This window comes from Acartia tonsa, chromosome 3 (assembly GCF_053477335.1).
Source record: "Acartia tonsa isolate MP-2025a chromosome 3, ASM5347733v1, whole genome shotgun sequence".
NCBI classification, from domain to species: domain Eukaryota; kingdom Metazoa; phylum Arthropoda; class Copepoda; order Calanoida; family Acartiidae; genus Acartia; species Acartia tonsa.
The window spans coordinates 57,560,529-57,587,081 of record NC_137262.1 but is presented as its reverse complement, the minus strand read 5'-3'; the positions used below and the strand labels follow the sequence as shown (position 1 = coordinate 57,587,081).

At 32.0% G+C, this 26,553-nt stretch overlaps 1 protein-coding gene across 2 annotated transcripts in view; it reads right to left on the bottom strand.

The window, feature by feature from the left end:
• The window catches only part of LOC145314651 (uncharacterized), an 89,119-nt gene extending 64,024 nt beyond the window's left edge, over positions 1 to 25,095 (bottom strand). For both annotated transcript variants that reach the window (XM_080154659.1, XM_080154657.1), the window contains exons 1-3: positions 25,059 to 25,095; positions 10,829 to 11,717; positions 9,551 to 9,883 (exon numbers count right to left, since the gene is read on the bottom strand). In XM_080154659.1, coding sequence (XP_080010785.1) covers positions 9,551 to 9,561 — 11 coding nt within the window. In that variant the 5' untranslated portion in view covers positions 9,562 to 9,883; positions 10,829 to 11,717; positions 25,059 to 25,095. The remainder of the gene's footprint in view (positions 1 to 9,550; positions 9,884 to 10,828; positions 11,718 to 25,058) is intronic.
• Between the last annotated feature and the right edge of the window lie 1,458 nt (positions 25,096 to 26,553).

The window sequence follows — 26,553 nt, the reverse complement described above, 5'->3', positions numbered from 1 at the left end:
GCTATGCGAAAAAAAGACTTAGCTAATTTGTAAGTTTTTAAGGGAATGTTTTAACGCTCGGCACGATTTTGAAATAGATGTGGCATTTTAGGCTATTGTAAATATTCATAAGCTTTTAGTATTGCTATTTGTTAAATATTTGTTATTCAATTTTCAGATTGTGAATGAAGACAGTGGCGTGCTCAGGGTTTTTCCAGAGCGGTGGACGACCAACATCCAACTTTGACCATTTTATATGACACTAGCGGCTGTGCTTTTTCATTGGGCTGAAAAGCAGCCTAAAACCATTATGACGGCTTAAATCTAAAATTAATATAGCCTAAAACTTTCCCTGGACATATAAGAAGCATTCCTGTGAAGAAAAACCATATCGGTTCAGTGGTTCACTCATTTATATAATAGGATAGAGGCTGCAGGTATAACCTTCATCGGATGAGTTACAGTACTGTAGTCGCTGGTCTACCCTAATGTACAAAAACTTAATTAAATAGACATAAACTCTAAAAATGATATTTCAACTAGAACTAAAATTACGCTATTTTTATGATAAAATTATGACTGCAGTGCTATGTTGATATAAGAACAACACCATGGTATAACTTGGGAAGATATCTTATTACAGAGAAATGAATAATAACATTACAAAGCTATTGTTGTGTTCAAATCTTTTTATTTCAAGCACCCATAAAAATTCTTGCAGTATCCCATTTTTTAATTTGGAGCATTTTTCACTCACCCCCCCCTTCCCTTTCAATAAATGATTATGTTTTTAGTAACAAGAGTGGATTAATAGTATAGTATTCTAAATAAAAAACGGTTATTTATCGCATTTATTTTATGATTTTTGTTTTATATTTAGTTTTTAAAAATTGTCTGTAATACGATGCCATACATGCTTTTTCAGTATGGCTGAGAACCGGTTCTAATCCAGCGGATATTAATCAGAAGCCATATAATTAAAAAATTAAGCATCAAGTGAAATAAATAAGCACGCTTTGCTAATGTTTTATTTTACAAAATTACATTTATTTAAAATACAATAAAACTCTCTATATATCATAACTATACTTTAGTCTTCTGTTATTTGGACTTGTATTGTCATCTTATATTTTAAAAAGGTGTAAAGTAAAAGACCTAATTTAAATTGAGAGGGAATTGTTAAAAAGTTTAAAAAACACGATCCATAAAGGCATTAAATTCTGAAAGAATAAAAGCTATAAAGATTTTTTTAAAGCAAAGCCACTATTATTAGGGTCGGTCTGTACTTCAGTAATGGATAGCTCCGATATTACAATCGTCCTATCGATTTAAAACTTTGCATGGTGATTCCTAAGACATCAGTTAGGTACGATTTGGAAAGCATGACAACTTTATAATCCAATACCAGTAAGTCTGAACATCAATATAAACCATGATATTTTTTTCAACTTTTTTGACAAAAATTATTTGTATGCTATAATTATCCTATTCATAATGATTCCTAGAACAACACGGTAGAATAGTATAAGTAATACTTTCTTTAATCAAGTCCTAAAATGTAAAAGCATAATCCTGTATACATTTCTAAATTGATATTCTGCTTATCAAGTTTTGACACTCTACAAGTGTCCATGTTAATTTGTTTTAACGTTTGATTTTAGAGCTTCGCTTTTATGGACGTTGTCATTCTTGCTGCTTTATGAGAGTACACAAACAATGGATCTATTATTATTTGGATCTTACACCAGATAATCATGTACTCTAATAAAGTAAAACTTGTAGCTGGCTAACATAAAGATACCCCCCATCCACCCCCTTTACCCCATCCCCTCCATGTTCATGTTAGAAACCTAAATTGAAGATTTTTTTCCCCTGTCATAATATCCACATATATTCTACATCCATAACCCGCACTAAAAGCGCCCATAAGACAAAGAATGACGTTTAGATATTTCTCAAGTTAATTACACAAGTAATGGCTGCTTTATAGGCCCAAACTGGCGGGGGGTCCCCAAGGTGTTTTTAACATATAACACGTCTTTTTAGACAGCGTCATAACTAAAGACGTCAAAAATGGTTTCCACACTTGCTATATTTGTCAGATGCGCGACATTTAGAGCAAGAAAAATGCCTTGGCCCAAAACAGGCACAAGCACAGTTAGAACTTCCAGACAAAGGTCATGCAATCAAAGAATTGGTTGTCTATGGGGTGTTGCTTAACCTAATACCCAGATAAGGGTCGTGTAATCAAAGGGTTGTTTATCTATAAAACATCATAAAAATTATACTTTATTTCATTTTTTGAAGAAACATATATTCTTTATTGTACGTATGATAGACGACAATTTAAAAGCAAGGACAATTATTTTCAATAGTAGCGCAGCTTTCTAAGAAAAATGTTTAAAAAAAGACTTTTATCTTTAAAAATCTTATAAGTAAGGAACAAAATATTGTATTAAAGGAGAGGACGATAAATAAAATAAAATTATTGGTTGAAAAGTTTGGACACTGCTGTTTTGTACAACCCAATCATTAATACTAGTCCCTACGTTTTAATGCCACAAATGAGAGAACGTGGTTATAAAATTTTGGGGTCCCAGTACATTTATAGTCCAATGTCCCCTCCATCCCTAAAAGTCTGAAAAATTGAAGACACACAATCAAACAGGCAAATCTTACATATAGTTCGGCTTCGCGCTTAATTGTTATTTATAACATCGTATTATAAAGAGCTCTACGCGGTTATTGATATTAAAGAACCATTTCAATCTAGCGGATATGAATCGGTTTCCAAGCCATTCTGGAAATTATTTTCTTTTGTTTCTAGGAGACTTTTATAAGCTTAATAGCTTTTGCCCTTAGGCCAATGTTAAATAATCATACACAATGTTTTTCATTTAGTAGTGGCGCTATTCTATATCTTGGATAGGTCTGTCGATTTAAGTCTTTTGATGGTTTTAGGCGATTTTTTTTATCTTTCGAATACAAAGCCACTAGATGTTAGGGGCGCCGCAACTAGTCAAATAATATAAAGTTTTTTGTCTGAAACTAAAGATCTCGGCGAAGCTTTAAAAATGTCTTTGTTTGGTTTTAGGCCATTTTCCTGACAATATTAAAGGGCTAAGGTCGAAACAACTACTGGGTATACATATTACATATATATTATTGCTTAATAATTGGTTTTAATGTTAATGCTAATATCACGATAAAAAAAGTTTTTTGATTATCGATTAATATCTCTCGTATTAAAAACGGTTCTCAGCCATACTAAAAAATCATATATAGCATCGTATTACAGACAGATTTTCCACGAATATTAAAATACAAAATCATAAGATTAATACCAGGTTTGTTAACCCGGACCTTCAGCATTTTAGAACTAACAACACTGGTTTTAATCCTCTAATTTTTCCATTTAATATCCGCGGAAAGCTGTAAATAATACGAATCGATACATAACTCATTAACATGTCGATTATTTGTCACAAAAAGCATCAAGGGTTACCAGTACTTGCTAAAATTCAACTGTTACACCATTTTATCAGAAGCTTTAAGGAACCAGCCATACTTCGTGATATATCTAAATAGCCTATTAAATCGATATATTATTGCCTGGATGTTGCACTAAATTTTCATGTACTCTAACAAAAAAAATGTGATGCTCGCAGCTGGCTAAAATAACGATACATACCCCTCCACTCACTTTACTCATTCCCTCCCATCCTACTGGATGAACGAACTGACCAATAAAGGAGATTCATATTAGTAACCTAAATTGACGACAAATTTTCCCCTGTCAATACATCCACATATTAAAGATATTATAGAAATAAGATACATATAAAAATGTATTAATGGTAGAATAAGAAACAGAGCTAAATAATTCTAAATACATATTAATAAAATAACATTTTGTCTGTTTACATATCCGTTAAGATCTTGTAAACGGATAAATTTTAAAGAAGGTCTAGGAAAGGTATTAGGCTATTTGTGGATATTATATATTTGCTAAATGTGTCCTATAATATTTTATTCTATTAGTGTGTTCATTTTACTCTTTTTAGTAGCGAAGCTACTCTATTTCTTAATGTTCTTCCCCACTCCTTGCTATATTACTGTTTAAGAATTGCATGTTCTTTTTTATGACCACAAAAGATCTGCTATGTTTGTTAATAAATGATTTTTGTGCTTTGCTACTTATGGATGTTGTCATTCTTGTTTTTTTTATCCAGTATTTAAAAATCTTATTGTTGGAAAGTAATTTGAGCTTTAAAACTATCTGAACTTAAAGTGTTTTTGGTCTTTAAGTTTTAAACATCAATTAAAGCAACAATTAAGATTTTGCTTATTGCCTTAGTTATATTTCTTTTTAAACAAAACCTTTTGTCATTTTAATTCTTATCATTAGAAACTCTGAAAGCTTATTCAAAATTATAAAGGATAATCATGCCCAATGATGACATACAAAATTGTCCCTTCTTTATGTTGAAATTATTGGTTGAAAAGTTTAAACACTGCTTGTTTAAACCAAACACTCATGATTACATAAAACTGCCCAAAGTTCCAAATACACCGAATCAGAAAAAATGTTTTCAAATTTTTGGCTTGTAAAATAAATTTGTCGTCAGTTTAGGTTGCTGATATGGACCTCATTTATTGATCAGTTCGTTTATCCAGTAGGAGGGGTGGAAAGGGGAAATCAAATGTCCTCTCCCTCCATTTAAAACTTTTTTTTCTTATTCATTCGAAACCGATTAATATCTGGTGGATTAGAGCCGGTTTTCATCAATACGAAAAAATTATGTCTATCATCGTATTATATCCAGTTTTCTACGAATATAAAAATGTACAATCATAGATTAAAACCAGTTTTTTTAGCCCGTGCTTTCGACATTTCGGGGCTATAAAAAACTGGTTCTTATCTTATAATTGTACATTTTCTATCCGCGGAAACCTGTTTATAATACGATGCGAGAAATAACTATTCTCTGAAACTATAATTGAAACTGTTAATCAGTGTAATGGGTTTCGAACCCATAACCGTGCTGACCAATTGCTAATTCAAAAAGCAATTACTGTTTATTGCTTTTGCTTATTGAGTACTTAAAAATTCAAATAGTTAAAGTCAGGAATGAAGGCCTTAGTATTGAAGCAAAAAGAATAATATAAAAAATACTAAAAATACTTCCCGCCTTATTTTACAAATAGATTAAAATCCGTAGCAGTTACTTTTTTTTATGTTTAACCCATTGGGGTCTTAACCCTGTGGGGTTACCTAGTACCTAATTTAAACTAAACTTACTAGACAATTTTAAACTAAAGACAAAAAAAACATTTAAACTACATCCCCTTCTTTTATTATCAAATTATTTCAAAGAGAGGGGGGGTCTATTATTGCAGGGCACTTTGGGGGAAACCGCCAAAATTCTACAGAATTCTTATTTTTGCCTAAATTCCTGATCCTTTAAAGCCATGTTGAGAGGGGTTTTAACAATTAATTAACTTCACTAAATATGGTAAAGAAAAAATATTAAGGAGCTACTTTTAAACAGCAAAAAAAAAATATTTTGCTTTAGAAGAGATTTGATGATTTATATCGAAGTGATGCTTAAATAATTTCCAAAAGCTTTAAAATTGCTGTAGGAAAAGAAACAAAATATTGTATACAGCTTTCCTCAGATAAAAAAATATAAAATCCGGTTCTTATCCAGCGGATATTAAATGATTTCGCAGTCATACTAAAAACCTAATTCTATTCTATTTAGTTTGATATATTCGATACTTTTTAGTTTGATATATTCGATAAAAAAACTGTTTTAAAGTTTGTGAAAAACTGTTAATTTAAATGAACGTTTAGAGCTACTTTATTAAAGGATACTTTTTAGTTTGGAAGCTACTATATAAGGATCTAATCTACAGCAATTCAATATTTAATCATTTTCCATTATCTTATCCCTGTATCTCATATACTATCAGAATGGGAAGGCCCATTGGATTATACTTGTACTTTAATCAAAAAAGTCCTCTAACTCGTGGGCTTCAAAACTTTGGGTACTATATAGAGTTTTGTTATTAGAGATTTACATCAATTTATCATCCATTGTCTTATCCCTTAAGATCTCTGAATGTTTAACCAATAAAAAAAAATTTGGGTATAGTCCCTTTCGTGGTAACGCACCTTAAGGGGCGATTCTTCGTATTTTTTCACAGTAGCTTTTCTCCTATTTCTAGCCCCTGCGGGGGGCCCTAACCATGTGGGGCAAACACCTAACCCAATATAACCTAACCTAACCTAAAATAGCCTAGAAAAATCCATTTTAAAAATACGTTGCCACGAAAGGGACTATTCTCAAAAATTGTCTTTGTGCCTTAAACGTAAACCAGGGATCTTAAGGGATAAGACAATAGACGATGAATTAATGTATGTTCCCAATGATGATAAACAAAATCATCCTTTCTGTAGGTTACAATTATCGGTTGAAAAGTTTGGAACCAAACCAATAAAATTTCTATAAAAGTAGTTTTTTGAACTAATGACTAAGATAACGTGGTTATAAAACTTTGGGTACCAGAGTAATTTACAGTATAATATCCCCTCCTTCCCTGAAAGTAACCCAACCCAATCCATAGTTAACTAAATCCTTAAGCCTTTTTCTAAAGAGCGAAGTTACTCTATAATGAATTTTAGAACTGAATAATCATAAAAATGAAAAAATCAAAACGAACTAAAACAGCAATACTAAATTTCGATAGACAAAATTACCCCTCAAAAATTATTGGTGAAATTATTTTTTTTATATAACAAAATCATCATTTAAGAAAAGTAACATTCAATGAATGACAGCTCATGGTTTAAAAACTTTGGGTACCAGTATAATTTACAGTCCATTGTCCCCTTCCTCCTTAACAAAAATGAAAAAGAATTTAAAGAAAGCCCTTTATCAATCTTTCTTATCTATTAGAATCTAACTCAAAGAAAAAGTGTACTCGTAGAATGTAGACATTCCCCTTTTCCAAATTTTTATCTATGTCATATTACAATCTGTGTTGTTTCTTGTTTTTTAATAGACTTCAGAATATTCTACCAAAGAGTGGGGGTGGAGTAGTTTTTCGTTTGTTTCTTTATTACTTTAAGTCCGTTTAGGTACCCAGTATGGTTAGGACTCCCCTCAAGGGTTAGGTATAGGAGAAAAACTATCCCACTTTCCTTAAAATAAATTAGGGTTGAGGGAGGAGGGGGGGGGGGATTCTGGCTTAGGCCTTTTAGGGAAAGCACTGACTTTGTTAAAAAATTGTGTGAAGTTTCTGATTCCGTTACCCTCTTTTGAGCATTCAAAGTAATTCTATAATCAAAGATATTTTTTTGAGTAAAGATTATTGAAACTAGTTTTTAGTCAACTAGATTAATGGATAATATTATTACATGGATCTTACACCAGATTTTCATGTTCAAAAATAAAGTGAAACTTGCAGCAGGCTAAAATAACGACTTCCCACTTCCTCCTCCTTTACCCCATCCCTCCCCTCATACTGGATGAACGAAGTGACCAATAAACGAGTGCCTTGTTGACAAGATAGATTGACGACAATTCTTCCCCTGACATAATATCCACGTATATTCTACATCCATTACTAAATTTCTTAAATGCCATCAATAGCAGTTTTTATTTTAATAGGATTAAATGAAAACCAACAAGGATTATTTTAACCAAAAGTTGCGAAGGCTTACAAAGGAATTTTTTCTAGGGGTGTTTTCTCTTTGGAGGATGGAGCAGGGATATAAAGGCATAAAACAATGGTCGATAAATTGATATACATCTAGTTGATGATACACAAAATTATCCCTTCTGTAGATTACAATTACTGGTTAAAACAGTGGACACTCAACTTGAATAATGAACAAACCATTCAAATTTGCTTGAGTCTCCAAAGTTGTTAAGCAAATGGATAGCAAAACGGTATTTGGGGACCAGTGTAATAAACAGACCAATGTATCCTCCCTCCAATCACCAAATTAAGAAAAAAGTTTATTTAAATAAAGTTTTTAAATCAACGTGCTATTATGTTTATTTGGGCACCAGAGTTTAATTCTTAAAAAAAATTTTGTCTCACTAAAATCAGTTTGCCTCACTAAAATTTTAGTGAGGCAAAATTATCCCCCTTAAATTTTTAGTGAGCCTCACTGATTTTAGTGGGGCAAACTGATTTTAGTGAGGTAATTTTTTTTCTCGTATTCATTTGAATCCGGTGGATAGGAACCGGTTCTCATGAATACGAAAAAACTATGTCTAGCATCGTATTATATCCAGTTTTCTACGAATATAGAAATGTACAATCATAAGATTAAAACTAGTTTTTTTAGCCGGTGCCTTCGGAACCACGGGGCTAAAAAAACTAGTTTTAATCTTATAATTGTACATTCTATATCCGCGGAAAGCCGTTTATAATACGATACGAGAAATAACTATTAAAGAATTCACCTCAGTACAATGTACAGCCCAATGGTCCTTTCTTAATGTAATACTAACTTTCATATTGGGGGAATAATGAATTGTAGATTAATTTATATTTCATTGTCCTCTCCCTTCCTGGATAAAGTTATGACTAAAATAAATGTAGCGTGTAGCTCAGATAAGAATCATATTTACAGTATATATGGCTTCCAAACCGATTAATATCCGCTGGATTAAAACCGGGTCTCAAAATCATGTATTGCATCATATTACAGACAGTTTTCTACGAATATTAAAATAAAAATCATAAAATTAACACTAGTAATTAGCCAGGGTCTGCGGCCCCTCTGGGGCCAACAAACTATATCAATCTTATAATGTACAGTTTTACTATACGCGGAAAGATGTCTATGATACGATGCGATAAATAACTATTATAAAATTCACGTGTCATCCATGACCTGTTAGAATATAGTGCTGTCATTTTGTCAACATAAATCATAATGTTATTAGGTTTCTAATATGTTTGACTTTTGTGCTTTGATTATACCTTAAAACTAACAGGATGTTTGTACGTGTGTAATGTGTATGTAGCTTAAAACCTCTCGAACCAATTTATTTATATGGCTCTCCTTTACAATTGAGCTTCTTATAGGCTAAGGAAAGGTTTTTTTTTAACTATTTTTAACTCAAAAGAAATTGCCTCTGGAAATTTAATTTAAACTTAGGCCAGATGCCATAAAGTCAACATAAAACTGTTTAAATTGTATGTCAAAAAAATCTTAAGTTTAACATGTAAGAAAAATGTATATTTATCTATATCGTTTAATTTTTTATTCTGTCTATATCGTTATCTTTTTATCTATCTTTAAGGTGTGTTTTTAGTCCATAGGCCTATCTATCTATCTTTTTTATCTTTTTCTCCCCCCCCCTCTCTCTCTGTCTCTTTCTCTTTCTTTCTCTCACTCTATTTTTCTATTTTTATCTACCTATATTTCCACTATTCAAATTTTTTTTATTTATCTAAAAATTCTTATTTACACATTTTCCATTTAAATATCTAATTTTAAAACAATTTTTAAAATTTTAAAATTTTATTGATGTAAATAATTTTCCTGATATAACTCATGATGTAGAGCTGTATGTATGTATGTATATTGTAGATTCTATTCAAGATATATGGATAATTACTCTGTGTAATGATTCTAATCTTCTATCAATTATTAGTAGATATACTCATCGCTTACATACATTATTTGGGGGGAGTGGGGCATGTATTATAAATTTCCCCCTGCCCCATGTTGTATTGAAACACCACACCCTAATGTAGCCTACAGCCAACGGTTGTTGTTTAACAACTTGGGAGTGCTGTTCTATGATGTTGCTTGATGATGATTTGTTGTTGTATGTTGTGGTTGTTGTTTTCTTTTTGGATATTCACTCTTGAGCCACTAGTATTATCAAGTGCGTTTTAGGGATATTATATATATTTTAGGAAATTGGCCCCGCAGAGTTAGAGCCTCCCGCAAGGGCTAGAAATAGGAGAAAAGCTACTTTAAAAACACGACACGTACCTTAAGGGGCGTTGCCCATAAGAGACTATACTCGAAAATATTCAATGTTTTAAAATAACGTTTTTTATTCGTTGGCTTAACAACTTTGGGGACTTTATTAAAATTTTGATTGGTTGGTTTATAAAGTTAAGTGTCCAAAATTTTCAATCACTAATTGCAATCTACAGAAGGAGTAATTTTGTGTATCATCATTAAGGATGTACATCAGTTTATTGGCCATTGTCTTATCCCTTGAGATCCCTGGAAAAAAAACTACATTGCTTGTTAATTTTTTGCCGTTTTATGTTACACTTAGGGGTTTGTATTCAAAGGGGTAGAAATGGGTATGAAAATAGCCTAAACCCATCCAAAATATCTAAAATAGAATAACCCCAAACCATCCCAGGGCCTATGTGAAGCGTCCCTAATAAGGAGAATTCAATCAGTCTTTTTGTAGTTCTTAAAATCTTAAGCTTCAGACAAAAAAACCTTACTACTTTATATTATAGGATATAAAAGTAACAGGATGTCTGTCTTTTGCGAAGGATCACAATAGGCACTGAACCAATATGGTTCTTTTTTACAACAAGCTTATTATAGGTCCAAAAAAGGTTTTTAACTATATAGAGGGGGGGGGGTGAATAATACCTTCTCCTTTCCAAGATAAATCATCCTTGGAAAAATAACCCCCATCTAATGTTTGTTTTTCTTTTTATGTGCCCCTAGAGGCCTCTAGGGCCGTAGCCACTAGTTTCTAATAAAGTAATAACAATTGAGAAGGGGGAAATTCTTTGATCAATTCCTAATTTTTAAAAAATCTCCTAAAACGCACTTGATCCTTACCTATGACCCTCCTGTGATCCTTGTAATTGGGTTCTTTCTTCACAAGAGAGGTTGAGGGAGAGGGGGGCGTCTTGTTCACTTGAGATATGTAGGGGGGTGGGCCCTGGGGGGTAATATTAATGTATTATATTATTATTTGATGCCCCCAATCAAAAAAGCACAAAGACTTGAACTCTAGGTGCCCCCAAATTTTTGGGCTACTGATAAAAAGTCACTTTTTAATATAATAAACAACTTAACCTTTTTTTTTTATAAAATCACTGGGATTAATTAATTAAAATAAGATCACTTTTTTACATTATTTCACTTCTGTTTCACTACGAAATGTATTTTTTTTTTCAAAACAAAGAAAATTCATCAATCAAATATTTTTTATTCAGCTGTCAAAAATGATAAAGAAAAATGTTGAACTTTTTATTGGTATGGTTCATTTACTTCAGACTTAATTTTTACTGTAGCAGGTGGTTTAATATCTTTATTTGATATCATTAAATATTTTTCAGCCTAATTATCACCAAAAGGTTTAATAATTAGTTTTATAAAACTTATAGGTCACCTTTAAATACTTAAAAGGTCATTGCTGTTTAAGGTCAGCCTGTACTTTTACTAACTTTAAAGGTCACTTTTTAATTGATCACTATTCTAAGAGGTCACCACTTTTTAAGTTATAGTTTACTTGAATAATACTGCTTTTTGATCTAACTTTTTTATGTCAAATCATGAAAACTCAGTATATCACTAAACTAAGAGACAACTATCTCTCTATAAAACACTGCTGAATAAAATCACTAAACTGTGAGGTCACCACTCAGTGTTTTTGTTGTTTTGGCGCGTTATCTGTAATGTTGGCTGGGATATATGTGAGGGGGCCCACTCCAACTAGTTCTACCTAAAATATAATTTATGATTAATAATTTTTTATTGGGGGGGGGGGGGGGCTAGGGTTGATGGTTGATTACCTTTATAAAGAAAGTTTTTAATTATGTAATTTTAATGAAGAGAGGAGACATTGAACTGTAAATCACTGTAAAACTGTAAAATAAAGTTTTATAACAAAGTTATGTTATCAAAAACATTGAGTACTTTAATTGGTTCTAAAACATTAGTGTCTAAACTTTTTACTAAAAGTTTTAATCTACAATATTATCATAAAGGATGAATTTAAATCAATTTTCCATTGTCTTATCCCTAAAGAAAATCAAAAATGAAATTTTTAATAAATAAAAAGTTAGAAATAAAATAGTTTTCGTAATGAAAAAAAATTGTTTTATTAATTCTTGAAGGACATAAATATAAAACATTTTATAGTTTTTACTCATTTATTGTTTCACAATTACTTCAAAATTTCACAAGAACAGTAATATCCATAAATAGCACAGCCACAACAAGGAACCTAGTAAAAGTGTCTGACTCTGATTATGACGTAAAAAGAAATTAGCCAATGAGAGGCCAGTATACACTGTAATTGACCAATGGTAAAACTTATAGAGGCCTCTCATTGGCTATTTTTTTACGTCATAATCAGAGTCAGGCACTTTTACTAGGTTCTTTGGAAGCCAATTTATGAATAAGCATGTTTATAACTTATTAGACTTTGGGTACCAGAATAATTTACAGTCCAATGTCCCGTGGACGTAGAGCAAGTTATAGAGTAGCTTTGCTAAAAAAATAATAAAATTATACTTTTAGACTATCTAACAATTTCATAAAGAATTTCGCATTTTGATATAAAGTGACAAATGAATAAATTTTACAAATATATATTTGTTTATTTAGTGACTTACATTATTGTTTTAATTTAATGGATCTAAGATATGCGTGGATATATTAACAGGGGAAAAGTTGTCATCAATATATATAGCTTTTTTTATAGACCTCATTTACTGGTCAGTTCGTTAATCCAGTAGAAGGGGAGGGGAGGGGTAAAGGGGTTTCAGCCGGCCACAAATTTTAAAATATTAGAGTAAATAAAAATCTAGTGCAACATCCAAGTAATAATAAATCCATTGCTATTATATTGTTTGATTTATATTTATACTGTATGTTTAAGGTATTAGTGTTAAAAAGGAACTTATCAAACTTTAATTTTTCATTTAAGAAAAGCAACAGGATGTTTTTCTGTTGTTCTATCTGTGAGTTTGTACCGAAAGATCTCGCTAACCACTGAACTGACTCCTCTATTAAATTGACCATAGTTGTCTCTAGAGGCTTAACCACTAGTTTTTAAAAAGAAGTACTCTTTGTGGTTTTCGATGGCTATCCCTACAGTTTTGTTTGCCCTGAATGGTCGAAGGACCTTGCTAACAAAAGTGGTAAAAATTCTATGATTTTTTATTTTTATATTCGTGAAATACAATGCTATACATGATTTTTCAGTATGGCGTAGAACCAGTCCAAATACATCGGAAATAATTTGGATTCATAGCTCTACTGGAATAAAAAAGATTTAGTATACCTTGATAAAATATATCATATCAGCGATAAATATTAAAGCTTAGCTTATCCGAAGGAACGAGACAGTTATTCTGACAAAAAATAGCATAAAACCATCAAAAGAAAAGTTTTATCTGAAGCTTTAGATTTCAACCACTACATAATTGATTGAGTTATCTTGTTTAGGGAAGGTCCCAGGATGGTTTTAGGCTATTTATTTTAAGGTTTAAGCCTTAGAATTGGATTTAGGCTATTTTTGGTTCTCTGCCTGTCGGTAAGATCTCGCTAACCACTGAACCAATATATTGAGTTTCTTCTTTTCAGGAAACCTATGTATATTTTTTAATTTTAGGCTTAGGATGGTTTAATGCTAGTTTACATTTATACAATTTGTTTTTCAGAAAACCAGTCCCAAACAATTATGCTTGAGCAACTTAAAAATGAAAACAAACACGAAATTTTGAAGGTCTCTGATAACAACAACGATAAGACGCTGCACGAAATTTTGAAGGCTGTGCGCGGTGCAATGATAACAAATGGATGGATAAATAAGCCGTTTTGCAAGTTTCATCTGGTCTTATTTGTTTTGGTTTTTGAATAATTTGAATATTTCCATTTGATATAAATAGGATATACAAATTTGGAATCTATTGGAAGCTTCCTTAAAATGGAGAAACTAATCGATTCAGTTTGACAAACCAATAAAAAATCTTACTAATTTATTTATGGGATTATCATTTAAAACTAGCGACTCCGCTACTAAAAAGAAGTGAGGGGGTAAGTCGGTTTTGAAATTAGGTAAAAAAAGAAAACATTTATTGCGCGGGTGGGGGCGTATTTTTTTCTAGGGGCGATTTCTCTTGAAAGGTTGAAAGTACCCTTCCTTAAGATAGTTCTAAACCTTCCCTGAATCTATAAAAATCTACGCTGTAATAAAGAACCTTATCGGTTAAGTAGTTGACGAGATCACAGGTGATTTAATAAAAATTCTAAAAGTATCTTATTAATGCGCTACTTATGAATGAATATAATGTTGTCTAAAATTAAATGATATCTAGAACCAAAGTTATGGGAAATAAAAATGATAATTTTAAAATTTTCCCAGAAAACTAGATGAAAAACCGGCAATTTCCAACAAAAGTTCCTTTTTGAGCACAGACCCCCCCCCCCCCCCTCCTACTTTTAAGAGGGGGGGGGAGGCAGTTTTTTAATTGTTTGTTCATTACTTTAGATTAGATTATTAGACATCGGGAAAAAAGTACCCCCCCCCCTCTTATTTTCAATGTTTTTTAAAGAGGGGAAGGGGGTTGAATTCAGTGCTCAATAGGCAATTTGAGGGAAAGCATCTGGAAAGCCAAAATATGAATTACAGCAACGTCATTTGCATGAGTTGGATATAAAAATAAGCTTTTGATAATATCTTTTTTAAATAGCGAAGCTTATCTATAATTATCTAGTCTTTACTACGTACGTACGTATCTTATGAATTTTAAACTTTAGATGTGGATTCCTATAATAGTTGTCATCTTTATTTATTAGAGAAATAGAAAAGTATTAGTAAAAACAAACCTTATTTTATACTAGCTTTGCCCCAAGAGGTTTAATCAAACCTATTAAAATTTTAGATTTAAAAGAAAAATATAAAAAAAATTTGGGGGGGGGGGGTATTTTTTACTATTTTCTTGGGGGTTGGGGGTGTCCCACCCCCCAAGAAAATAGTTATAAACCTTCCCGGGAACTATGAGAAGCTACCCTGTAAAGGAGAACCCGATCGGTTGAGCGTTTAGCGAGATCCTTCGCTACAAACAAACAGACAAACACACAAACAGACAGACATCGTTCTACTTTGTATTATAGATAAAAATGATGATTTTTAAAAGGATTTTAATGTTTGTCTTTAAGAAAGCTGTATATTTTGGTTTTTAGGCCATTTACGTATCTAAGCTTTTCATGGGTTTTTGAATGAGTTTAGGCTTATCCGCCATCCTCCATTATAAATCCCCTAGAGGCTATGGAGGATCGCGTTGTTAAAAATCGGAAAAAAAGATTAAAAATGTTAAAATCCATATAGAATAATCAATGAAAAAATCGTGTTATATCATGTTTCCAGGACTTATACTTTGGGCCGTTTGTATAGCAATATCCTATTAAGTAATTATAAATTCAAACAACAATCCCCCCCCCCCTTTCTGTACTAATGAGACTTCATGAAATTATTGCTTTTATTTTTATAGTGACTGCACCCCTAGCACCTAGGAGGGGGGTGGAGGGGGGGCAGAAAAATAGCCAACAACCAACCAATAACTTAAAGCTAAAAATCAATTAGCATACAACCATTCTACCGAAAAGCTACTCTTTAAATGAACAACTCAAAAGGTAAATAGATTAGCGAGATCCTTTGGTACAAACAAACAAACAAATAACTTTACTATTTTATATAATAGGATAGATCATAGCCTGGTTAAATAGTTAAATAATTGTAAAAAATCACATTTACATTTGACTTGCAGATAAGTTGGAGGTAAGGGGGATGAAGGGCCGGAGGGTGGGGGCACAATCTTAAAATGAAGTATAGTGGAAAATACTACAATCGTATATCTCGCGCGCCTAACAAAATATCACCAAAATATACAAATTTTAAATCTGATAGCTTTAGCTATATAGATTGGGGTGGTGTTTATTTATTATTGCTAAAAAAGTTGTCCTAAATAAAAGTCGCCAGGAGTTCTATAAATACCAGAGAGGGAGAGCTAGTTATTACGCTAGTCCCCAAAGTTTATAATAGCGTTTTCTCATTTGTTGGCTTAACAACTTTGGGGACTTCTGTGAATTCTGGTTGGAAGGATTCAACCACATATTCTAATCTACAGATTGGGTAATTTTGTGTATCATCATTGGGGATTACATCAATTTATTGGCCATTGTCTTATCCTTTTATATCCCTGATAAATACGTACTTAACTTATAATATGGTATATCTTTATCCTTTAAGAAATTATTTTGAAAATTAAGAAATATTAGCTGTTTTTTTTATTTGGCTGTAATAAGTAAACATCTCTTATAGGTTTGAAGAGTAAAATGATTATTTATTTTGGAATAGTGATATGTAAACAAACAAGATCAACAATGTCCATAAGGAGCGCTCAATAACAATGAATATGCCTGGATATATTGATAAGGAAAAATTTGTCATCAATTGATAATATGAATCTCATTTGCTGGTAAGTTTTTTAATCCAGTAGGAGGAAGGGGGTGGATAGATGGTATCGTTATTTTAGCCAGCAGCAAGAATCACTGTATTAGAGTATATGAAATCTAGTGCAACATCCAAGTAATAATATAGCTGACGAAAGTACTGTAATGCAGCAGGGAAAGAATAATTTTAGTCTTTTTTAAGATTTTCTCATAGGAATTGTAAATAAATTACATAATATAACATTGTGTAGCTTATTGCCGACAATAAAGATAACACAAGATCATCTTTCAAAAAACCCAGGTCCTCAAATCTTTATGTAATGTTATAAAAGTTAATTGGTGTAAAACTTAAAAAGCTTTTAAACCAAAAACTTTTTTGATTTTTAATAAATGAATTTAAGAAAGCAAATTTTATTAAAACTTAAATTTGCTTTTCTCATTCCCACACAAATTTTAGAATTTGAACAGAGAAAAAGATTCGAGAAAAATTAAACAGGATTTCCGGAATGATTCGAACCCCAAGCAAGGACGTCCAAGCTTTTGTTGAGGGGGATAAAATGAGGGATAAAACATCCCTTTAACCACGCCCTTGGACGTCTTGTCCTTGCTCAATTAAAATAGCAATAGATAATTATTTTTGGCCTCCTAATCAGGGCTCAGGTGCCTCTAGGGGCACTTAAGGAGGGAGAGGGAGAGGAGAGATCGACTCCCAACTTTACATTTCTTAAAAAAATACACCTTTTTTTAGGGGGGTGAGATATTTATTCAAGGGGCAATTTCTCTTTAGAGGGTGGAGGTAACCTCCCTCAAAATAGTTGTAAACCTTCACTGGACCTATAAGAAGCTTTACTGTAAAGGAGAACCATATTGGTTAAGCAGTTAGTGATATCCTTTGGTACACCTGTTACTTTTTATTAGTACTAGCGGCTACGCCCCTAGAGGCCTCTAGTGGCACTTTAAATGTTTTTGTTTGTTAAAGTTAATTTTTTTATGTACGATACCTCTTTATTTGACGTTGAAATCTCCCATAAGTTTTTAAAAATTTCGATTTTTTGTCATTTCTCTTGGGAGGGTGGTGGTACCCTCCCCCAAAATAGTTATAAACCTTCCCGGGACTTATGAGAAGCTACCCTGTTAAGGAGAACCCGATCGGTTCAGCGGTTAGCGAGATCCTTCGGTACAAACACACAGACAAACACACAGTCAAACACACAAACACATAGACATCCTGTTACTTTAGTATAAGGATTATTCCGTATTTTAAATTTTATAATATTCATCCATTTTTATTTTTTGTATGGATTGGGATCCCAAATTTATTGGCAGATCATAAATCACAAAATTCTATTTAAAGGTACACTCTCAAATTTTCTTTTTTTATTTCAAATGTTTTTTAGGTCGATTGTACATCCGTCTGTTATGCAACGTTTGAAATTGATAATGTTCGTTTGTCTGGCTGAGTTTTATGAATTTTGGGTATCTATATTAGACCTCGATTGGTTGGTATAAACAAACTGTGTCCAAACTTTTTCAGCAATAATTTTAATAAGTATTAGTATGTACATTATTTTATCGTCCATGTCTACTCCCTAAAGATTCCTGCATGAAGATGATTAAAGTCCCTCCACAGATTATTAGGTCATACGATAGAATAGCCAATGAGAGGCCAGGATACACTGTAATTGACCGATGGTAAAATTTATGCTGGCCTCTCATCGGTTATTCTATCGTATGACGTCATAATCAGTGGAGGGACTTTAATCATCTTTTTCCTGCATGTATATATCCTTTCAAAATTAGTTATTACTTTTTTTAAACTAGCGGCTGCGCCCCTAGCCTCTATGGACTCTGTATTTCAAGGGTATGGTAGGATAAAAATAGCCTAAAACCATCCAAGACTTTTATATCAAAAAAAAAGCCTAAAATTATCTTAGTATCTAAATAAAGCTTCACTGTAAAGGAGAATCATATTGGTTCAGTAGTTATCGAAATCTAAAAATACAGACAAAAAAAAATTTCTTCTTTATATAATAAGATGAATTAACGTAGATTCTCTTGGCTGTTTGTATCTGCAAGAACAATCTAACAAGCTGCTTTCAAAAACTTCTTTCCCAAGACCATAAAAAAGCTTTTTCGTCAGCGAAGTTTCTCTACAAGTAACTATTGTCTGTTAGTCTATAGTTTCGCAGAGAGAGATAGGGGAGAATGGACTGATTATTACACTAGTCCCTAAAGTTTTATAATAACGTTTTTCTTATTTGTTGGCTTAAATCTTTAGGGACTTCTTTTGATTAGTTAATTTATTTAGTTGAGTGTTTAAACGTTTCAAGAACAAATAATCTACAGAAGGGGTAATTTTGTGTATTATCATTGGATATGTACATCAATTTATCGTCCATTGTCTTATCCCTTTAGATTCTTGATTGTTTTAGCATTTTATTCACTTGCTGTTTACGTTCTCTTAAGATAATATTCTAATAAATAAAGATGCGATGCTTTTTTGCTTTTCCGTTAAAATATCGAAAACCAAATCAGTTCCCCATTTTAGAGAAGCTTTGGGTTTCGTTTTAGGCTTTTAGCTTTAAAATTCAAGTCTTAGGATGGTTAATGCTATTTTAATGCTCAGCTTAGTTTTTGAGAATATTATTATACTTGTTTTTGTTCAATGTTTACTGAGTGAAAAAAATGCTTTTTAGAAGCAATTTTGCGGTGCCTTCTGTATAATAAAAAAACAGTTTGAGAAAATTGACAAATTTTGTCTAGAAATTTTGGTAGATTTTGCAATTTTTAAAATAATGCAAAGAGAAATATTTAAGGATTTTTAAAATTAGGTTTTTAAGTTTTTCTTTATTTAGGGGTTATTTTGTCCGTCGTCATTAGCTCTTATTGCTCAAGTATGTATGTTAAAATTCTCCTATCGATTTCAAACTTTAAGCCTGATGATTCCATAACAGTTAGGTACAATTTAGAAAATGTAGCATCGCTATAACAATTACCAAAAAGTCCATAAATCAATTTTAAACATACAGATATTTCAGCGTTTTTTCAATAATTTTGTATACGAAATGATTATCCTATTTTATGGATATATTTTTTTTCTTTTATTTTATATGTTGAAGTTAAATTAGATAAAGGATATTTAATTTGTTTAAATCTTATCTATTTATCAATTTTATGGTATTTTATCTATTTATTTATGTGACCTATAATAGATAGGATTTTAGAATGTGATATAGAAAGAGGGAGAGAGTGAGAGAAATAGAGTGAGAGACAGATAGATAGATAGAGAGAGAGAGAGAGAGAGAGAGAGAGAGAGAGAGAGAGAGAGAGAGAGAGAGAGGAGACAGACAAAGAGAAACGGGGAAAGGTGAAAGAGAGATGGGGAATGATGAAGAGTTAGAGGTTTCTCTCTCTCTCTCAGAGATGGGGAATGATGAAGAGTTAGAGGTTTCTCTCTCTCTCTCATTCTCTCTCTCTCTCTCTCTCTCTCTCTCTCTCTCTCTCTCTCTCTCTCTCTCTCTCTCTCTCTCTCTCTCTCTCTCTCTCTCTCTCTCTCTCTCTCTCTCTCTCTCTCTCTCTCTCTCTCTCTCTCTCTCACTCACTCTCTCTCATTCTCTCTCCTCTCTTTCTTTCCCTATCTTTCCATCTCTCTTTCTTTTTTTGCACCTTTTTACATATTTCGTGATATTAGCATGCCAATTAAATCCCCCATAATCTTATTAATTTTTGTAATTTTCACCCAAAAATTGATATAAAGAACACACACAGGAGTTAGGGAATATGGATACTGGATAGGTATAAAAATATTATTACTTAGATGTTAACCCATCATCTTCTCTCGTACTGGATGAACGAACTGAACAATGAAGTCCATATTAGCAAGTTATATTGACGACAAATTTTCTCCTGTCAATATATATCCGGCCACGTATATCCTATATCCATTTGTAAGAAACACAAAAAGAAAATTTTACTTTTAGATTTTTAAGGCCACAAGAGGGCATTTTATAATAAAAAGCTTGGACGTCCTTGTCCGGAAAGGGGTAATTTGTTTATCTTTGTTTTGTTCGAAATGTACATAATTTTATCTTCCATTATCCTATCCCTAAAGAGATAAAATAGATAAAATGGGATAAAAATTTGGTTTACAGGCAAATTAGCAGATTATCTATCCATCTATCTATTCTAAAATTAGCCAGGGACTTATGGATCGGACAATGGGCAATAAATTCAATATGTTTTATGTTGTCCTTTCCCCACCCAAGACGATAGCAAAGAAGCCAAAAACTGCGTCATAACTAAAGACGTTCAAAGTGTATCTTTGTGTGATATTATGTATAGGGAATGTCTTGGCTCATAAACGGGCGCACAGTAAAAACTTTCAGTAAATAGCCGTGCAATCAAATAGTTAACTGTCTGGAAAAAGTCGAGATAAATTGAGGAAAATTATTTAAGGCTTTTGTGTAAAATTATCTTATTCATGAATGCATGAAAATTATTTGAGATTTTTATGCAAAACTATCTTATCCATAAATCCGTGAAAATTATTTGAGGTTTTTATGTAAAATTATACACACATTAGCAACCCTTACTTAGAGGAGAGTCTTATTTCTTAGTTTTTTTTTATCATTTTTAGAAATCAAGAGGACAGTCTTATTTCTTATTTTCTTTATAATTTTAAGTAATAATATTTATCTATTTGTATTTATATCAAGAGATCTAAAGGGATAAGACAATGGCCGATGAATTGATGAACATCCCCAATGATAAAACACAATATTACCCCTTCTGCAGATTTAAATTAGTGGTTGAAAAGTTTGCACGCTCAAATTCACTAGTCCCCAAAGTTGTTAAGCCAACGGATAAGAAATCATTATTATAAAATTTTGGGGACTAGTGTAATAAACAGCCCATTGTCTCCTCTCTATCTGATTTCTACGTGTTAAGCTATTGATTTATGTATCTATTTAATTATGTTATCTTTGAATCTATATCTGTCTGTCTGTCCGTCGCCAATCAGTAACGCAATCGAGTATGTAATTCAATTTGTCAAATTTTTATCCATTTAAATCTTTTTTAACTTTAAGAAATTTTAAAAAAGATAATCGTTATAAAATACTATGCAATTTATTCTTTAGTTTCTAAGATAAAAATCATTTGAAATATTGAGCTTAGTTTAAACAAGGACAGCTACGCCCATAACTTGCGCAGTTATAAGTAGCTTAGCTTTATATAAAAGTAATATGGTGTTTGTATGTCTGTCTTTATTTAGCTTCAGATCTCGCTAGCTGCTGGACCTGTAGGTTTAAAATGAAGCTTTATTTAGGTACAGGGAAGGTTTCTAACTATTTTGGGGGAGGGTAACTCTACCCTCCCAAGAGAAATCAACCTTGACTAACAGAACTTTTCTTTAAAAAACTGTTTCATAGGGGATAAGATAATGGATAAAATAAACAAAATTACTCCTTGTGTATAAGATTCAGTGATTAGTAAGACTGTTTTGGATTAATATGCCAACCAATCAAAATTGAAAGTACTCAAACTTGTTTAACCAATTAATGAAAAGAGGATATTAGAAAACTTTGGGTACAATTAAAATTTATATTGTTCAATCACAATGTCAACTCCCTCCCTAGTTAACACCTAATTATAAAGTTGCTGCACTTTTTGTTTTAAATGTAGAAAAGTTTCGCTTTTTATAATTTGAATTATTGAGCTAGGAAAAAAGTTTTAAGTGAAAAATTTCCTGAAAAAAGTTACTACAAAGCCATTGTTCTATCGCCCAAGGTTTAAAAGATAGGTACTTTAGAATAAATGGAATTCCAGTATGGCTTCCAAACCGATTAATATCCAATGGATTAGAACCAGTTCTTGACCATACTGATCATGTATAGCATCGTATTACAGACATTTCTCCAAAAATATTAAAATCAAAAAATCAAAACATTCGGCTCTTCGGGGCTAACAAAACTGGTTTTAATCTAAAAAAACAATTCAATAATAACTATAAGATAATTTTATATAACATTTTTTTCATGATTTACTTTTTTCTTTATTCTATTCATGTTCTTTAGATATTTAAAATTTTTAACTCCTTTAATTTTGAGCTTCTATGTTTTAAACAATTTAAAACAAGAACTGTTATATGCATTAGTGGTGCAACCTTATTAAGCTTTGGGACGAAAATAGAACATCAAATTATTAAACAGTTGAAGCAATAAATATAAGTATAAACTATTATAAAGTAGTAAGGTTTTTTTTGTCTGTAGCTTAAGATTTGGATAACTACAGCACCGATTGAGTTCTCCATTCTACGAAAGCTTCAGATAGATCCTTGGATGGTCTTTAGGCTATTTTAAGTCTTTGGATTGTTTAAAGCTATTTTCTTTCCTTCCATGTCGTTTAGAATACATATTTCCTATGTGTTAGGGGCGCAGTCGCTAGTAATCTAATAACGTAAATCAGAACCATGATCTTATGGGATAAGACAATGGACGATGAATTAATGTACAATGTTACATCCCCAATGATGATAAACAATATTAACAAAATTATGTAAATTAAAATTATTGGTTGAAAAGTTTAGAGACTACTAGTTAAGTACTCAAAGTTTTTAGTCAACAAATAAGAGTACGTGGTTATAAAATTTTGGGTACTGGTGTAATTATTGACAGATAGACGTACAGATATACACTAATTTAAGAGTAGCTGCGCTACCAATAAATTATGCTTAAATGGGTTTTCAAAGGAAAAATTTATTTTCAATCAGATAAAGAAAAGAGTTGGAATCAGAGGGATCGAGAGAGGGAACAATAGACTGTTTATTACAATAGTCCCCAAAGTTTTATAATAACTTTTCTTATTTGATGGTCTAACAATTTTAGGGACTTTAATGAATTTTGATTGGCTGGTTCGTTTAGTTGAGTGATCAAACGTTTAAACCAATAATATTAATCTACAGAAGGTGTAATTTTGTGTAACATTATTGGGGATGTACATTAATTTATCAGCCAATTTCTTATCCCTTTAGATCCCTGGTTAAAATGCCTATTGAATGGTTAGTAAACCATGAAAGCATTCACTTGTTTTGATCTAGATACACTAAAATGCTGGGAGGGAGGAGATATTGGGCTGCTTTTTATACTAGTCCCCAAAGTTTTATAATAACCTTTTCTTGTTTGTTAGTTTAACATTTTTTGGGACTTTTATTGAACTTTGATAAGTTTGTTCATTAAGATGGGTGTCCGAACGTTTCGACCATTAATTGTAATCCACAGAAGGGGTAATTTTGTGTATTAATTTTGAGGGATGTACATCAATTTATCGGCCATTGTCTTATCCCTTTAGATCCCTGCAAAAATGGAACCTTGTAGAGCACCCAACCTTTAGAGGTTATCCAGGTTCAGGTACAGCAATATTAGGCTTTTTTGTGTTATTATCCTCTAGATGTTATCCCATGAAACCCCCAAAAATAAACATTAAACTTATACCAAGGAAAAAAACAATTTAAAGCATGAATAAGACTACATTAAACCTTTTTAGGTTAAGTTAGTTCAAGTAAGATTTCTAAAAGCCCCAGCAGGGTTAAAGCCCACTGCAGAGGCTAGAAACAAACTTTATTCAAAAATAGGGGGGGGGGGGGGGGGGTTGAGAGAAAAAAGAAACTTTTTTCTTGCAACAATCTTAAAAGTTGAGGAATTTATCAAATAGACCATATGGCGTTTTTAATATATTAGATTGGGTTCTCATCAATTTTATTAGTGCAACATTTTTTTAGAAAGCAGGGAAAAATTCTTTACAAAGAATGTTTATAGAAACTTTTTATGAAATAGTATTATAGCTGCAACCCTAGCTTCTGGGTATTAACCCCCACGAACCCCCCTCTTCCATTGGTTTTAAATAAAAAAAATATTGTTGAGGGAAAATGGGGTCGGAGGGGGATGTCGTAATCATCCGAAGGAGTACTTTCTAAGCAACCCCTAGAAAATATCCTAAAACCTGACCAAAAGACTGAATCTAAGTATTATTGAAAATTGAATATTTTTAATAATTACAATAACTTTTAAATATTAACTTTTCCCCTGTTTAAAATTATTAATAGTTGTAATAATATTAACTAGCGGCTACGTCCCTAGCATCTAGGATAACTATTTTTAAATGAGCATATAGAGGCTATGAAAAAAGCTTAAAACTACCGTGAGACTTAAATCCGAAAATAAAATAGTCTAAAACCATCACAATACCATGTAAAGCTTTCCTAAAACAGAGAACCCAATCGGTTCAGTAGTTACTAAGATCTTAAGCTTCATGCAAAAAAAGCTTGCTACTTTATATTATAGGGTATTCAAACGTATATTTTTTTTATATTCACTAAAATTAACTGTTGTAGGGTCACAAAAAGGGCCATCTATTTTAATTGATAGCTCAAAAAAACACTAATTTTAATTCATAAATGCTTTTAAACAACTAAAAATGAATAAAATTCACTTCATTTATCACTTTATATTTATTAAAAAAATCATTAATAATATCACCAAAAAATCCACTAAAAATTAAGCAAAAAATGCGCGAAATTTTGTGTATGAAAAAAAGCGCAGCATACCTCTATGTGTCAACTAGATGAAAGCGCTGCCGCAACTGAGGAGCTTTTTGGTTTACACACACACACACACACACGCATGCACAGGCCTTCCTTCGTAGTTACCCTCCTCCCCCTCTCCCTCTCGCCTTTCTCTCTCTCTTATTTTCTTTAATCTCTCTTTCTGTATGTATGAGAAAAAAGAAGCTTATTATCATCTTTTTTCTTTCTCTTTCAGCTAAAAACGCACACAAAAGTTCACATAAGAAAGAGAAAGGGGGGGGGGGGGCAATGTGGTTTTGAAAGCAACCATCCCCCCAAATCTGCTGCCTATGTTATGTGTGTGTGTGTGTGTGTGTGTGTGTGTGTGTGTGTGTATATGTATAGGCTTATTCTTCATTATAAAGTTTCGAAGGCCGCCAAAATAGGCCCCTTTCTATATTTCTCTCTTATTTCTTTTTTAATAGCAAGACTATTCTATAAATAGGGTCGGTCTGTCCGTATGTTCGTAACGGATAGCTTTATCGTTGAATTAGACATGTTAGAATTGTTCCATTTATTCTAAACTTTGCATGATGATTCCTGTAATAATTTAAAAGCGCAGCAACTCTATAATAGTTCCCAAAAAGGTCGAATGTAAGTTTTTTACTTTTTTTACAACAATTTTTAGAATAGTGAAAGCAAGGTATTATATAATAAGCAAAGCATCTCTATAATCAAGTCATAAGAATGTAAATGTGTCCTTACAGTATCTTGTATTTAAGTGATTTTGCAACAAATAAAATTTAGTTTAGACTTCTAAATTCAAATACTTTTTCAGACACTCTACAAGTGTTAATGTTCGTTTGTCATACCGACTAATTTTATAGCTTCGCTTTTATGTTGTCATTCTTGTTATTAGTTTAGCGAAGCTACTCAATAAAGTAAGTACGTCGATTGGAAAATTGGATTTACTTAAAGCTTCTATTTACAAGGAATGGCTGATATTTATTCAAGAGAAATCTCACAGAGATAAAGGGGACATTGGGCTGTTTATTACACTAATCCTCAAAGTTTTATAATAACGTTTTATTATTCGTTGGCCTAACAAATTTGTGAATTTTGATTAGTTGATTCACTAAGTCGAGTGTTGAAACGTTTCAACCTCTAATTTTAATCTACAGAATAGGTATTTTTGAGTATCATCATTGTGGATGTACATCAATTTAACAGCCATTGTCTTATCCCTTTAGATCCCTGGATTCCTCTCCATATGTACTAACTTCATAACTAAATGTTGTCGTCTTTCCAATAATTATGTTTTTATTTTTTACCTTCGCTACTTATTGATATTGTCATCCTTGATTATTTTCTCTTTCTCTCCCTCTCTATCTCTTTTACTCTCTCTCTCTCTCTCTCTCTCTCTCTCTGTCTCTCTCTCTCTCTCTCTCTCTCTCTCTCTCTTTCTATTTGCCTTTAAGAAGCTGCATTTAAGTATGTTATATAAGAGGGTAAAGTATTTTAAAAACACAAATTTAAC